Source organism: Pholcus phalangioides, unplaced genomic scaffold (genome assembly GCF_987345545.1).
Source record: "Pholcus phalangioides strain wild (caught in Gottingen) unplaced genomic scaffold, Ppha-v1.0 ptg000015l_1, whole genome shotgun sequence".
NCBI classification, from domain to species: domain Eukaryota; kingdom Metazoa; phylum Arthropoda; class Arachnida; order Araneae; family Pholcidae; genus Pholcus; species Pholcus phalangioides.
Genome location: NW_028301608.1, coordinates 106,046,156 through 106,063,594, shown reverse-complemented (window position 1 = coordinate 106,063,594; position 17,439 = coordinate 106,046,156). Strand labels below are relative to the sequence as shown.

Genomic DNA, 17,439 nt, shown 5'->3' with positions numbered 1-17,439 from the left:
ATGGCGATAATTCGAGATATACAGTATTTTTTTTAATTTGAGGTTTTTCATGTATTTTTATCGATGGAGTAGTTGTTTTATAAAAGGCTCTCATTATGAGACAATGTGTGTGTGAGCATCCCAAACACGGAATAATAAATCCATGTCCTACTCCCTCCTGCAGTAGAGCCACTAGGCTGCGATCTTTGGTGATATTTCGATCTGCATAGTGAATTAACTGCGTAAAAAATCGAAAAATGAGAAGAATCATCCCGGGCTGGAGCTCAGTTCCGTCTTAGCGCATGGGCCCACCCGGGCACGGTAGCCTATAGGGACTCCTCCGGATAGTGAGACCAGGTTAAGATTTTCGAGAGTAAGCATATAAATTGATAAGCAGGCATTTACAGTCAAGATAAGGGGCCTTATAAAAATTAATTTGCTCGGGGACCCATGATCCACGGCCCTGCTGGATCTTTGTTATACATTTTCATGAATAAAGCGTTAACGTTGAAGATGCCATAATTGCCATATACATATAGTTTTAGGATAATATCATAATTTTACAAATATCATTTTTATTATAAATTTAGAGGCCATAACAAATTCAATAAGTTTTCGTTAAAAAAAAAGGAAAATGTGTGTGTTTGTGTCCCCGTAAAAAATATGGACCATATGGTCATCTCATACAATTTGCCGAATTCGGATTTGTGCTGTCATCTATTGGGAGTTATGGAAAACTATCTAAGTATGAGTTGTCTCAGTGCATCACTAGACATCAAAGCCGCTTGAAAGATGCAGCTTTGCTAGACATGGAGGAAAGAATAACTTATAATAGAAGTTATTCTTTCCTCCATGATCACTAGATGACACCACAAGTACTGAATCTCAACGGTTTCGAAACTTTTTATACTAAAAATGGCCCTAAAAGTGGATGATAGTTAATAATGATAATTTTTAACAAATTAATAATGATGTTGATTATTAAATATTGAGGATAAACTGATAATTTCGTGGTAATAGTGAGATGGTCAGGAAGAAAAATGAAGAGTCTATCTGTGTCAGATTTTCATCTCAAAAGAGATCAAAATACGTTAATTGATTATTGATATCACATCAGTATTATGATTGTACCATCAAAATATCATTTTCACAAGGCTTTGGTAGGTTTAGTTGTGTTAGGTTTGTTTTATTTTCCTCATTCATCCAACGCGAATCGATATTGGCTGTATGCACCGTCTGAATGAAAGCCAGTATTTGTTTTCAAACAACATATTTACATTTCGGGAGACTAAACAAAACAAGGCTGTAATGTCAGGCCGTTTAGGTATGGGTATAAACAGTGTGTGATTTTCATTTAGTTTAAATATCTGGTGTCTCGTATTTATCGTATTTTTTATTTTTTTTTTTTTTGAGCACAGTTGTGCCTGAACTCAATTTTTAGTTAATTGGTGTTTTTTACAAATCTTATTAGTGAGTAGCTATTAGAAATATATTTTTTTTTGTTAGGGTGCCGCGTAAGCGGTTGTTTTGTGGAGACTTGGAAGTCAGTCTTCACTTTTTTTTTTCTTCCTCGCTGTCTGTTAGATGTTATCAAATGGAAATAGTTCAGCAATAGTTAATTCACCCAACATGGAAGTAGACCCTGTTACCCACGTGGTATCAAACAAAACAAATTTTGACATTCTTAATCAGGCCTCAAATTCCGGTATTGGAAAATTTAGCATTTTGCTAATGAAAGGAAATGGAGATGCTTTTCCAAAGTTAAGTCCGAAAATCTTCAATAATTTTTTGAAAGAAAACGTTTGTTCGGCCAAGGACATCACTTCAGTGCATTTCACATCGAAAAACCATCCGGTTGTAGAAACATCAAATGTAAATACAGCTTTGGATATTTTGAATTTAAAATCCTTCTTAGACTTTGATGTCAAACCACAGTTACTCCTTGAAGAACTATCCAGCCGATTTTTACTCAGGGACATAGAAACTCAAGAAGACTTGAAAGACTTATTAACAGAAATAGAAGAAAGAAATGACTTAAGTGTATTGGAGGTAAGAAGATTCTCCTTTAAAGGTAAAGCAACAACCAATGTTCTCGTTATCATCTTGGGTCATTATGTGCCAGAAAAAATCATAGTATGGTTGATTAGACAAAATATCAAATTATTCATAGATAGGTCCAGACAGTGCCTAAAATGCTATAAATTTACCCATCCTACAAAATATTGTTCTCGTACAGCACCCATTTGCATCAAATGTGGTTCTGAATCCCATTCTTCAGATCATTGTACATCCGAGAATCTCATCTGCTCGAATTGCAATGCTCAACATATGGCATCTGACCATAACTGTGAAACATATCAATTGGAACAAAAAGTTCTGGAATTCAAATGCCAAAACCATGTTCTGCTATCTGTCGCCAGGAAAGTATTTAAAGACAGAAACAACTCTCTGGGTAAAAAAATCTGGAACAGCTGTCGTATGGTCCGCCACTTGGCGATTATTTGGCGCCACACATGTCTGATGGCCCGACGAAAAGTCGCCAAGGCCGTCAGACACTACGGACGCCGAAAAAAAAGCGTGCAAAACATAATAGAAACCACCAAGCATAAAAATATAAAAAAATATCAGTTAAAAAAAAATTACACCTGGCCCATTTTTTTAATAATAAAAAGATCGGGGCATAAGGAATTCCGGGCATAAATATTCCATGCATTAAAACTAAAACCCGGACCCTTTTTTTTAAATAAACGGATCTGGGCATGTTGAATAAATAAATATTCTATGCATTAAAACTAAAACCCGGACCCTTTTTTTTAAATAAACGGATCCGGGCATGTTGAATAAATAAATATTTATGCATTAAAATTAAAACCCGGACCCTTTTCTTTAAGTAAACGGGTCCGGGCATGAAAAATTCTGTAGGTTCATTTTAAATAATAAACCGATAAAACAGAAGGCATGGCAATGGATGAATAACTAATAAATACAACGAAATAATAAAATGGTATGATACAACCTGAGCAGTAGATAATCCAAATAACTAGAGCTACAGAAGGGAGGAATAATAGTGAGAGAGAGAGAGAGAGACGCGCTGGAAATGGAACAACGGCTGCTTAGAATTTTTGAAAAAACGCGGTGAACAAAAGAAAAATCCTGTTTGTTGAAGCTAGCGCCATCTAGTATCACCAAACGAAACCGGAAAAGTGTTAAAAAATACGGCAACCCAGAGAAGCATTATGACGGTCTTGGCGACTTATCGCGAGAAAAAAGTCGCCAAAGTCGTGGCGGACCATACTGCATCTGTTCCAAAAATCTCGCAATTAAATCAGCTCGACATTCCTAAGAATCCGGAATGGATCACAAGATCAGAAATTAAATCCATGTTTGATCAGTTACACCAGGACTTGGATATAATCAAGGACAATAGTATCACCCATCATGAACAAGTCTTCCTCACAAAGACTGAGTTTGTTGAGATAATTGATGACCTTAGAAATGAGTTTGCTAACAACATGAAATCTATGGTTGCAACTTTAGTCTCAGAATTACGTGGCTTGAATCACTTACAGTTGCCTCGTCGGAAGAAACCTGGATCTCCAGCCGACTCATCTTCTCAACAACAACTATTGGATCCTTTGCCTGTTTCATCTATTGTGGGTCAGTTTACTCAATCAATATCAGAACGTACCAAACTAAGACATAACTGATTTTTTTTTTTCTCTTTCTCATCTAATTTCTGTCTTAATGTCTTCACATCATAACCTTTTGCAGTGGAACGTCAGAAGTATAAAACATAAAAAACATCATATTTTAAGATTCATCCAAGATTTCGACATTCTTTGTATTCAAGAATCCTTCTTAAATGTGAATGATCAGTTTTATTTACCGAACTTCCAGATTTATAGGTGTGATCGTAATGATGGTGAAAGGGGTGGAGTGTTGACAGCTGTCAGAAACAATATTCCTTCTCACGAAACTTACCATTATAATTCTTCAGGTGTTGAAGCTCTCATAACAAAAATCTACTTACAAGATAATCCTATTACCATTTTAAATTTGTATTTTGCTGATACATCAGATATCATCTCAATAATGTCCAGCTTGTTCCAAAAGATTTCTCCTCCATTCATCATTGTTGGTGATTTTAACAGCTCGCATTTTGCTTGGTCTTCATCTCGCACAGATACAGCAGGTCGTGCTTTGTATAATTGGTTCATTCTAAATCCTGTTTGTATCGTACAACCACTTTCTCCTACACATTTTTCAGCTGTTTCTTCCAATACCATTGATCTCAGTTTTTGCAGTACTGACCTTCTTGGAAATATCACATGGTCTTGTGGAGATTCACTTTATGGAAGTGATCATATACCTATCACTTTGTCAATTAAAATCCAAGCTCATCGTGGTCCTGAAAGGCGTATTGTAACCTGTTGGAAAAAATATAGCAATAATTTGATGAACTATGACAACAGCACCTACTCTGAATTCATAAGGACAACCTGTATAAATTCACAAATCACAGTAATCCGTAAGAACTATCAATATAATGAATATTTTTATTCATCAATTCGTTTACTTCTGGCATCTAAGAAAAGAGCATTCCGCAAGTACAGAAGTTGTCCATGCCAAACCTGTTGGATTCTATACAAAAAAAGATCTGCCATTTTTAAGAGATCCCTTAAGCAACGTAAAAATGACTTCATGACTAATCAACTGTTTACACATGCATCTTATCCTAAAATCTTCACAATATTGAGAAGACTCAAATTCATTCAGTCAAAGGTTTATGAGGACAATAACCTCATTTTTTACCATAATAACTCTTTAGTGTCTGATCCAGATGAGCAAATAGATCTTTTGCAAGAAACACTCATTAACCCATATATCCAAAAAAATTCTGATTTTTTGTGTGGTCCCCATAATAGTTTCTCACCCGATGTCAACAAACCTTTTACTTTTCAAGAATTGTTATCAGCAATCCAGAAAACACCTAATACTGCACCTGGTCCGGATGGAGTTAATGCCAAGGCCTACAAATTAATATCACAAGAACAATTGGAATTTCTGTTGGCTGAATTTAATACCATTTGGTCGTCTGGATCAATACCATCAAGATGGTAAGAAGGCAAACTTGTGTTTCTACTGAAACCAAACAAAAACCCAAGGCATCCATCCTCTTATCGACCACTCACTTTAACAAATATTATCATGAAAATCTTTGAGCGCATTATACTTTCTCGTTTGAATTGGATAACTATTAAATACAATTTATTCCCCTCCAACATGTATGGCTTCAAACCAAGAACTGGCACGCAAAATTTACTTTTAGACCTTAAATGCAATATTCTCAATGTTTTCAAGTCAAAAAATGTGGGAGTGTTGGTCTCTTTGGACATCAAAGGAGCTTACAATGCAGTGATCCATTCTGCTCTTCTTTATAAGCTTCATATGATTGGTTTTCATGATAATTTTTTGAGGTGGATTACAAATTTTTTGTCTAACAGAAAATATTTTATCAGTTGGAGAAAACATAAATCATCATGGATCAACTTTAATCGTGGCATTCCCCAAGGATGTGTCCTCTCACCATGGTTGTTCAATATATTTTTAAATGATTTGCTTGTTCATTTACCTCTTTCAATTCACCCTTTCATATATGCCGATGACATCTTGCTTTGGTGCAGTAATGATGATCCCAATTATATCAACACTGAGCTCAACAATGCTTTATCTGTAGTTAAAGATTGGATGGATCATTGGGGTTTCACTCTTTCAATCGACAAGTGCTACTTCACTCTGTTTACAATGAAAAATAGTTTCAGTATTCCTAATCTTCATATCAATGAATTTCAACTGCAATTTGCAGAAAATATGAAAATTTTAGGTGTTATCTTTGACAGGAAGCTTATATGGAATTCTCATATTAATCATCTTTTGAAGAAAAGTGTTAATGTATTGAACATCACAAGAATTATTGCTGGCAGAGTTAAAGGTGCTCCGGGTCATAAACTTTTATCTATTTGCTATAATGTCATCTCTAGCTTTTTCAACTATAGCTCAATGCTTTGGAACAGTTGCTCTCAGAAAAATCTTAAAAGATGTTCAGCTATCTATAATCAAGTACTAAGAATTGCTTCAGGCCTTCCCATATCTACTCCAATTCCAATTTTACTTAGTATTTGTGGCAAACCTCCCTTCCCTTCTCTTATCCTGAAAGTTTCCTCAAGACAAATTATTAAGGCTAGGGTATCAAAATATGGTACTATTTTCAAGTTTGTCTGCACGAATATCAGCAACGTATCTCAAAACACTATTTTACCAGTTTGCAGTCCCTCACATATCCAGTTTTTGCAAGAAAATCATTTATTGATTCCACTTCAACCTATCATCATTCCAGACCCACCATGGACAATATCGAATATTAACTTTATAACAGACTCTCTCCCATTTCAAATGACATCTGACTCACATCTGATTCCACCTTTGTTCAAACAGTATGAACAACTCCATTGGTCTAATTGCACTATAATAGCTACAGACGCTTCGAAAAACAACAACTATACATCCATTGGCATTTTTTGTGTGAAAAATTCATGTTGTATTCAAGCTTTGGTTCATAATTGTTCATCTGTATTTTCTGCGGAGTGTTTGGCGATTGCCAAGGCTGCATCTAAATTTATTTCTGAAAAAACTGATTATGTGATCCTGTAGGATAGTAAATCTGCCATCTTAGCACTATCCACAATTAATCTTAAATCTCATTCTGTCATTTTAACCTCTTTTTGTGCATTGGCACATGTGTCTTATAAAGCCAATTCAATATCAGTTGTCTGGTCACCAGGACACAGAAACATCTTATACAATGAAATTGCTGATCGACTCGCACGTTCAGCATCTAACAACCCTGTCACTCCACCTCCAGAATATGCATATATGGAAGATGTTCTGAATTTGCTCCAAAATAAATGGAAACTTCATGTTTACCAATTCATTAGGGACCAATTAAATTACCCTCAGGCTGATGTTTTCTTCAAATCAATTGAAAAGTTTTCACATCATTTTTCAAGACGCAAATATGAGACATTGTTCTACCGATTGTTAGCCAACAGAGCCCCAACCAAAAGTTATCTTTTCCGAATAAATCAGGAACGTTCAGCTAATTGTGATTTTTGCAGTTCTGAAGATACAATAATCACTTCATGTTTGCATGCTGTAAGTGGGACATTCAGAGAAAGCGATTGTTTAAAAATATTGGTATCTCAAATATTCAAGATTATAACTGGCTTTCTATCTTGAAAATTGCACCGAAGCTATTAGTTGATGAATTTGAATTATATCTGTCAGCTTGTAATAGATTTTGAATTCTTTCCTATTTTTCATTTGTTGATGTTTGTTCTTTATTTTTATTTTATTTTTTGCGAGCTATAATATCTGTTGCAGAAATTTTGAGAATTTATATATATATTTATTTGTGTATGTAAAAAGAAATATATATGTGTATGTATATTTTTTTTCTTTTTCCTGTTCAAATTGTTACATGATTTTTGCTTTTTTATTTTTTATACTAGTCGTATATATTTTTGTTTAATTTTGTTGTTTTCTTGTTTTTTGTCTTTGTCTATTCATGATCAATTAGATATTGTATCGTATTTTTCTACTTTCATGTTTTTTTTATAATATCTATTGTTGTTGTTATTCTTCCTTTTTTTTTCTTTGCATAAGTCTATTGTTTTTTGTATTTTTTATTTATTCAAATTCTTTGGATTGTTCTTTGTTATAAAATGCCTGTGTTTTACCAATTGTCCTAAAGTCCCCAGTAGGTATAGAGGACACTAATTATTCAAGTCAAGTCAAGTCAAGGCTGTAAGATGAGGAAATCGTCGTTGATGGTGCCACAAATGATTGCGGGACAGATCAGATGCTTTTGCAGCTCTCAAACGCTGTTCAAGATCGTTCCGGATAACCTGAAGAACAAGTCGAAGAGCTCTCAAGAATGGTTGACGAGGGGCTTGAACGATCCTTACAGTAAATACGCTCGCTACGAGAGGTACCGCTGTAGGAGCGCATTCAAACTGCTCGAGATCGAAGAGAGGTTCAAGATCCTTCATCCTGGGATGTGCGTCGTGGATTGTGGAGCTTCTCCCGGTTCCTGGACGCAAGTCGTCGTCAAGAAGCTCAAGCTGGACGAGGGTGAGCAAATTTTGTACATTACTCGGTAAGGGGCCATTCAAGTATTACGTAAGCAGATTTTTCAGCTATTTTTGATCCTCCTCCCCCTTGTCAATAAAAGTCAGAAAAACACTGAACCCCCCCACCCCCCCCCCCCCAGCAAAATTTCGTCAGCAGCTTAGAATATTTCTTATCTTCAAAAAGGAGTAGTTGATGACGTCAGCAACCTTCAAACCCCCCCCCCTCTTGTCATCAAAAGTCAGCAAATCCAAACACCCCCCCCCCCCCCTCGATGCTGACGTAATACTTGAATCACTCCGAATTCCCAATTATACACTGTATAGCATTGTTTCTCAACCGCCGGGTCCTGACACCCATGGAGGAAAGAATACAAGGAGGTGACATCAGGCATGGAAATTGAAGCCGTTGTGGCAACCCTATGTGGGTTGACAAGTAAGCCCAAACAAACCGCTCTTTTCCCTATACTTAAAATGTGTTTTGCCGGATCAAATTCGTTTAAAATATTAATAACTAAATAAATTTAAGCACTATGACTGTTTAATGCATCTTCAGATAATCTACATGATCCGATAATGGGGAAAGATAAAATGTTATCGTTGTATAAGGGGCTTTTATATTTTTAATTTATTTTTGAAAGGGGAATATCATTTTTCCCTCTCAACTCGTCATAAGTTTTTAGTCCAGTTCCTTCAATTTATTTTAAAAATTTGATGTATCCCATTAATGTCTATGGGAATATGATTAATTAAAATAATATGAAGCTCCAATAAAATGTAATTTTTATAATTTTTTCTTTTTAGCTGATTATTTTGTATATTTGTTCCGTTCATCATTGTGAGAGATCCGAGACATTTGGAAAGTGTTTCAGGCCCGTGGGCGCTCGTCTTAAGCTTTACATCAAGAATTTTGATTTCTGAATCAATTCTGAGGTGCTCGAGTACCTTCTGACAGGGCCGTAACAAGGATTATTGCCACCCTGGGCAAACATGATTCAGCTGCACGGGGCAAACAGCATTTTGCCGCCCCCGTGCCTCAAAGTAATGGGAGTGCTTGAGCATGCTCCACCACTATGTATTTATGGTTTTGCTGCCTGTAGGCTTACACATTTTGCCACTCTTCTTCCGTTCCACACTGATATTCTTGAATACATATTATTGTAATATATGCCGCCTATCTGAACCTTCTGCTATGTGGATGTAGTATTGAGAAAAAAAATATTAAAAATAAGAAAAACTTTTTTTATGAGCCGCGATAAGTCTCTGGCCTATAGTATTTAGGAAAATAATCACTTTGGCTGGTTTTTTTTTTCCTCTTCATTTCGTACCTATTACTTTGCTTTTAAAGTGGTAAGTGTACGAAAATTTGACAAAAAAACACAGTTTCAAATTGAATTTGAAATCTAAAATTGTCAGTGTTCAAGTTTTTGTTCTACCTGGACTGGAAATATTTTGACAATATTTTAATATAAAAGGCATTATATATGCTAATGTATTGCATATATAATTTTTTCCGTAAAAAAAGTCAGATTTTTTCAAACACCGCTTGTTTAAGTGTCTTTAAACATTGCCTCTCTCTCTGGGGTGTTATATGCTTTGGCATATTTTTTTTTAATTAAAATGCCGAGAAGAAATTTTGTGGCACAAGAGATGGGTAAATTTTTGTTATTTTTGCAAAAGGTTCCATGTTGTTGAAATTAATATTGGAAAACAAATAACAATTAAAATTGTCAAAGCTCTCGTTCAACTTTAATAGAGCGATCACTGGCTTTATCTGTGGCAACCGATTCCCCATATTTCTCAATGGATGCGCTGGTCACGCCACCTCCTGTTATTCTTTCCTCCATGCCTGACACCAGTCAAACCGGCCGTGAATAGCTCACCGATTGATTTTTTACTTATTTATACCCCTTTAGGCGTGCATATTACTGGGCCCTCTACTCACATAAAAGAAATCAACCGGGCCCCCTGTCTTCCAAAGGGTGAGAACCACTGCTGTATACCACTGTTTGACAAAATTTTTTTTTCCGTCGCCAGACCTGATTTGGTGCTATTCACTTGGGTTACAGGTGAAAAGGAACAGCAAAAGGAAATCAATTTTTGGTGGGTTTTTCCCTTTGGTGAGAAAAATTTCTGAAACCACGGCGAGAAGTCATCAAGAGTGAAACGGAGTCAAGCTGACGTCTTTCTTTTTAAAAAAAATAATAATTGCCAAAAGAGGATAGCACTATGGCTGTCAAAAACAGAAAAAAAAATTATCATAAACACACAACGAAAATAAAACAACATTCTCAAGTGAGGATTACACTATAAAAGTTTTTTTCATAAAACATGACAAATGCAACTAATAATTTTATCTGTTCCATTTGTTTGTGTGAATATAATGGATACAGTTTTATTGGTTACATTTTTCAAAGAGTTTTATCAAAGAGCTTTTACAAAACTGTATTAGTGTAATCCCGGCCTTAGACTAAATATGGGATCACGATTAAAAATATAACATCCTTAGACCAGATATGGGATTGAAAATAATAAAAACCTTGGACTCTCTCATTTAAATAATACAATGGCCAGGGCAAAATAAACCTCTCTGGGTTTGGTCATAAACATTCTTTGTTTTCCAATAAAAACATGGTTGCAGGATTAAAATTATAATGGCTAGAGTGCAAAAAAATTAATTGAAATGGAAATGTGCAATTCCAGAGAATTCAAATGAGATCCTGAGCACAAATATTCTAACAACGAAAACAGAATGTAACAGGCTAGGGAAATGGCATGTATGACACAACGTATGATGAACAAAAAGAAAGTAAGTTCCAAAATGCTAACAGACCCATTATTTCAGTTGGTTCTGAAAGAAAGAGCAACAACTGTGGTCTATCACCATGTTCAATTTAGTAGGGAGTCAGATGTGTTGGAAATATGAGTGTGTGTACCTAACGGTCTGAGTGCATGTATAATGTTGTGCTCAATTTCTCAGTGTTGCCATCTATATTTAAGAAGTGAAGTATGATGATTGAATATTTGTACCATTGTAGGCCTGTTGCTCTCTGTGACGAGACTTTTTAACAAAGAGATTCGCTCGCATTCGTACCCCAAAGTTGGGAATCACGGAAAACAAAAAAAAGTCATCTGAATGTGAGTTATAACAAGACACAATGTCAGGGGTGCAAGAGCTGCGCCAATTGCGCCAAACTGCGCCGAAACGGTTCTCTTGCTACACGGTGCCGAATCCCTGCGCATTTGCGCCAATTCTTGTTTGTGGTTCGCGGAGGTACCGCTAATGCACTGTAGTACGTCAAATACCCTTAATTGAGGAAGAAGGCGCATGAAATTGTTGTTCACGGGACGCGTTCTTTCCGAGACACGGAAAAAGATACGGGGGGAGAAACTTCAATTTTTTTTTCACTTCCCACCATCTACCACAATCGCGTTATCTCATGACCTTGGAAAGTAGTTATACTACCTTGAAGTATAAAGTCCTGTACTGATATTGGTATAACCGGCGTTCTATCTATGTCCCTGAATAAATATGCCAAATTTTCCGATTTCGGAGACCGTTTTTTCTCCTGCTGGTTATAGGTTATATGCTGAAAATAACGGTAATTTCGCGGCTGCCAACCTGCTTTCAAAGACGGCATACATCGAAAAGGTGATTTGTTTACTCGTTTAAATTACCGAAATTTTTCGGAGATCGTCGGGAAAAAATAGAATCTGTAAAAACTCCAGCAAAAATATTCATAGTTTTGCCATCTAGCCACTATGCGGTCGTGTGGTTATCGTCGGCGGAAATCCGGATTTGGCGAACGAGGCCGGCTCGAGGGAAAATAATCTCTACCCATGCAGAACCTTTTTTTTGGCGCTACTGACCACATGTTTTTGGTCGACAATCCTTTTTTCACCCTTTCAACTCCATTTGGCACCCCTCCTTGAGCGTCGCCCAATATGGCCGCATGGTCCACCACTGCATTGGTGGGGGAGGAGCATGCTCACAATAGTCAGAGGAAGGAGTTTGTACTAGGAGCATGCTCATTTTACATAACTTCTGCGAGATACCTAATATATATTAATGTCCTACCTTTCCAAAACATGTTGTTGGAGAGAATGAAATATTTGCACCCTTTCTTGTTTTTCATACTCCATCTCGTGCATTGCTGGGATAATAGATTACTCCCTCACGTATTGCTGAGAGGTTGTTTAACATTGTATCACCAACAGAACTATTGATTATGTGTGATGAATGGGTTGCACTACAATCCAAACAATTACAAGAAGTGAAATCAGTTCAGAGAATAGATAGATATGGGCAGACATATTCAAACTTTGTAACTTTGAAAGCTGCCCGAAGTTCAAAATTTTGCCAGTTTTGGTGAAGACTTTTTTATCTTCAGCACATGGTAACACAGATAGTGAAAAAGAGTTCATTGTTAACAAATAAATAAAAGTCTGTTCAAACACTGAAAAATCTGTCCATGCAATGCTTTAATGTTTAATGGAATAAGACATACAAAATCTTATGTTCAAGGGCATAAAAAATTGGAAAAAAATAGTCATTGAGATGCTGTACTTCTGAAAGCAAATCGTGATTCATAATCAATTGACATACTATTAGATTGAGAAATTCTTTAAGTAAATAAGGTATTTATATTTTTCTCGTTTTTTGCATTTTGCTTTTAAATTTAATAATTCCTTTAAATTCTGTGAGAAGCCAATTTTTTTTTTTTTCACGGAAACTCTTTTATTCTGCACGCACTTTTTTTGCTATATCAGGATGAATAAGACTTTGGCGTTCAAGCAGCAGAAATTCTTGCTGCCTAGGTTTTCAGTATGCATGTTGCTTAATTTGAAAAGAATAATAATTTTTATTCGTCATTCATCGTTTTATTAATGACAGAAAAGATAATTCAGAAAAAATTTAAATGGATTTTAATTTGTGAAGGAAATTTATTTAGAATTATTTGTTCCAACCATTTTTGGCAAAACTTTTGGCATTTCACAGAAAAATTACTCCTTATATTGCAGATATAGTTCGTGTTTAGTTCTGCTCCATTTTCAAAATTTCTGCTCCAAAAATGAAATTTGCTGCTCCGAAATGGATGAGGGGCACTTGCACCCCTGCAATGTAACAAGGGTTGCTGTACTTATTCATGAAGGCTGGTTCTCAAACTTTTGTTACTTGTGACTCCCTTGTCCTAGCCATTTATCATCCATAGCTTCCCAGAAAAGAACCGCTTGATAGCACTGAATAGCGCACACAAATTTAGACTTCTCATAGCAGCTCCTAGGGGGAGCACTTTGAAAAACACTGCACTGACAGAATTATGCTTTTCAGGCATTGTATAACATGTGTTGCCAGTGATATGGGCACCATTGGAAAATGAGCGATTTTGATAATTATCAATGCCACTCGTCAACTCTATTTTGACTCATTTCTGTGTCCATCATACATCAGGGCTGGACAAATCCAGGCACCAGGTCACCACAGTGACTAAAAAATTGGTATTGGCGCCTAAAATCTTCTTTGTGTAGTTACTGAAATGTGTGCTAGCTGAGAGCAGCACAAAATGTTTGGAATTTATAGCAGCATATCTGCCAATATAACCTTTTTCATTGGGTAAAAAATTTTTCTGGCACCTAGATTTTTTTTAGATTTGTCCAGCCCTTCCATACATGCTGACCTATCATTCAGAAAGTCTCAACGGATTTTCCTAGCAGGACACAAAGCTGACACTTGAACGCTATTCCGAATTCAACATTTTTCAATTCAATGGCCGACAGACTTCAAATCACAAATTATGCACATACAGTGTACATGTTCAATCCAGGCGGAACTTGTCCTTATAGATTGGTTTTTCTGTACTATTTACTTATTTAAAGTGGGGTCATGATATAAGTCACCCATAATTCATAAATATTGAAGAATATTCTTGAACTTATTTGATAATATGGCTTAACAATTCATAAAACAATTCAGATATCAGCTAAATTTCTTAGGAGCCACGCATCGATTTTCTAACTTTACCAAGACTTTAACAATACCTTCCAATTTTGAAAGATGTACTGCTTTTGCCGTATTGTTTCACTTTTCATGAAGACAGAAAATTTTCTGTCATCTTTAAATACCAATTCAGGTTCTAGTATTCAACAGAATGGTAACAGTTACCATGCCTTTCATTCCCAACACTGTTGCAAAAACTTCCGGGAAAACCCCACAGAAGGATACTTCCTCACATCTACATGACCAGCGTTGGAGCTACAGTCAAGAAAGACAATCTTAGGGTGCAAAAGAAATAGTAGCCACTTTCGCAAAAATGTGTGCAGGAGATACAAAACGAGTAGACTTTCATCCATCAATTATTAACATTTCAGCTTTTTGCTAAAGCATTTTTTCCAACTTTAAATTTTTTGCTAAATAAATTTTTTATCTACCTTAAACCATGTACATGATCCATAATTCATGTTGTAACTACTTGGTGTCAGAGCAATAGGCAAAATTGCCTAAACTCTTTCCTCTTCGGACACTATGGTCCCGATTGGTGATGATGATACACCAATTTAGCAATCGCATATAGAAAATTTTTTGTGCAGGTAATTGAATTTCTAGACATCGTGGCAATGTGACACCTTGGATTTGTAAGCCTATTAGTATATCATTATATCTATGAAATCCCAGCTGCTGGAATGAGTGATGAAAAGTCTTTCACGCAGTCCTTTTGATGCAAGAGTTTGTGTAATACTGTATCCCCCACATCAGCCAGCAAACAGCAAGGGAGACCATCATGCCATAAATACCCGTATTTTCCTCCAAGAAGTGAAATTCGAGTCGCAGATTCCAGAGAATTCTTAAATATCTTTATTGTGTGAAAATCCATTGAATTTGCTAAATGCATATTGTGATCTTTATTCTTAGTATACCAAGAACAGGCCAGACCCCCAACATTCAAGAAGCTGATGTTACTCTAGTTTCATGGCATGCCCCACATTAGCCAAATGTGGGGGGAATGTGGTATCTGGAACCTTTTTAAAACTTTTTTTGTGGAAACAAAAAAAGGGAAATCTTCGAATAATGCAATTATCATTATATTATACCGATTTAACATAAATTTATTTTTGCTCATTTTTACTAATTATTATTTTTCTCTTCTAGACAATGAAACAAAGGGAATGACCATCGCTGTGGATCTTCAACATATTCAAGCAATCAAAGGAGCGATCGTACTCCAAGAAATGGATTTCACTAAACCAGACACGCAAAGCCACATTTTGTCACTATTACCAAATGGACAGGCGGACATTATTCTCAGTGACATGGCACCTAACGCTACGGGCGTGAAGGATCTAGATTCGGTCAACATCAACAACTTAGTGTACAGTGTTGTGAATTTTTGCTTCAAAGCTTTAAAAAAAGATGGGACTCTCCTTTGTAAAACTTGGAACTCTGGATTTCTGGACAAGACCGTTGCTCGTATTAATTTAGTTTTTCATACGGTGAGACGTGTTAAGCCAAATGCGAGCTACTCAGACTCTTCTGAATTATTTCTGTTGTGTAGAGGTTTCAAAGGAGTAGAAAGAAAATAAATATCAAATTAATTATTCAAATACAATGCCGACATAACTTCATATAAGTAAATTTTTACAGAGATCTAAGTTTGCAGTTTTGTTTACCTACTTGACATAAAAAATTACCTCTCCATAACAATTTTTTTTTACGGAATGAAACAATTTTGGTTACACATAGAGACTAATGTACTTGGTAAGAGATGAACATTTAAGAGAATTTCTTAAGGCAGGGCTTGACTAATCCCAGCGCCAGGTTGCTATGCCTAAAAAAATGGAATTGGTACCTAAAATACTTTATGCAATTAAATTTTAACTTAAAGGGCCACAATTTTTTTTTCAGAATTTATGTTGATGTGTCTGTCTACTTACAGAAAAAAGGGCACCAAAACCCAGAAAAGTCAGGGGTAAAAACTGATTTTGGACTTTTTTCACTGAGAAAAAAATGCTCGACTCAAAAAATCTTGCTACCATCCATTTTTTTTCAATTTGCCAAGCCCTATTTTCAGACATCAGGAATGCTTTAGATCATGGGTACGTAGGTTGAGATTTATGAATTAATTCTGCAGATTCTTGAGCACTGCACGCTCTGCCATCACTGTCTCATAACACTAATTTCAAAGATAAGTATTGAAAAATTATTTGTACGTTCGATGCTTGATTTTATGAACAGACTCAGTTTTATGAAGTAGTGTTCTGATCCCAAACCCTATGCCATTTCTTTGAACATCTCTCCCACTTACAAACTTTTGATTTTATGAATCAATTGTTCAAGTTGGTAAGAATTAAAAATAAATGTCAATTGCAATTCGCAAAAATTTTATACTTCATTTTCAAGTTTTTGTTTTCAAACTTTTAATTCTATGTTGAAATTTTTTATTGAGTTTCCGAAGAAAAGACATAAATTTTAGTCCACTTTGTGTGACAAAAAGCTTGAACCATACACACTGTAATAATCTAAAACTGACTTGGGATAATTAAACGGGAATGGGGTATTTATTAAAATTTATCCGAGATTCATAGGTATGAGGGCTTGTCAAAAAATAATTCAGGAGCCAACCAAATTCCTTGGGAACCAAGCTTTTTTTATAAATATGGAACTTTTCTGCCTATATGCGTGTTCTTTTCACTGTTTTTTTTTTCACTTTTCTGAGAGTTGGTAACCTCTTCCCATATTGGTTGACAAGCTGAATACGTGAAAGTAGGTTTCATTGGGCCAGTGAATGTTCTATGTCCGATCTGCCGTTCATACATGGAGCTGAAACACAAATATTCTATGAATTTTGACATCCTTTAACCCCTTCGTTTTGGTAAGAAATTCTGATGATCTTTATTTGATGAATAAATAGGTGATAAATATGGTAACGTTGTCCTAACCTAACCGCACCTTGGAAAAAAAGGAAAGGTGAAGGGAAAAAAATTAAAACAGTATAATAAGTACACGTAGGTAAGAGAGAAGACAGTATATATATATATATAGGAAGTAGATTTCTCTCTTTTCACCCTCATGTTGCCTGTTCTCTTTATATGTACACAGTAGAAGGATATATCATATGTGTGTAGGAAAAAATCACTAATAATTGTATAGAAATAAAAGGTAAAAAGAACATCTTCATAGGGTTACAACAAAGTCTCGCGATGATGAGAGTAAAAAGAAAACAGATAGCTTGTTTGAATTTATTCCACAGGAATTTGGATGCAATGGTATATCCTTGAT

General features: G+C 35.7%; 1 protein-coding gene across 4 annotated transcripts; it reads left to right on the top strand.

Moving 5' to 3' along the window:
* Positions 1 to 1,068: 1,068 nt before the first annotated feature.
* On the top strand, positions 1,069 to 16,535 carry Mrm2 (Mitochondrial rRNA methyltransferase 2). Of its 4 annotated transcripts, none has more exons than XM_089245051.1 (3): positions 1,069 to 1,303; positions 7,790 to 8,169; positions 15,313 to 16,535. In XM_089245051.1, the coding sequence occupies exons 2-3, from the start codon at positions 7,848 to 7,850 to the stop codon at positions 15,741 to 15,743; spliced, it is 753 nt and encodes a 250-aa protein (XP_089101177.1). In that variant the 5' UTR covers positions 1,069 to 1,303; positions 7,790 to 7,847; the 3' UTR covers positions 15,744 to 16,535. The 4 variants fall into 4 exon arrangements, with proteins under 4 accessions (XP_089101177.1, XP_089101178.1, XP_089101179.1 ...); XM_089245052.1 differs by having other exon boundaries at positions 1,279 to 2,028; positions 15,313 to 16,433; XM_089245053.1 differs by lacking the exon at positions 1,069 to 1,303 and adding an exon at positions 1,321 to 1,449 and having other exon boundaries at positions 15,313 to 16,433.
* Positions 16,536 to 17,439: the final 904 nt, after the last annotated feature.

Bases quoted from the DNA above. Each gene is read 5' to 3' on its own strand.
- Mrm2 (XM_089245051.1), top strand. From the start codon at position 7,848: ATGAGGAAATCGTCGTTGATGGTGCCACAAATGATTGCGGGACAGATC. The intron at 8,170-15,312 runs GTGAGCAAATTT...TTTCTCTTCTAG, and splicing joins GAAGCTCAAGCTGGACGAGG to ACAATGAAACAAAGGGAATG.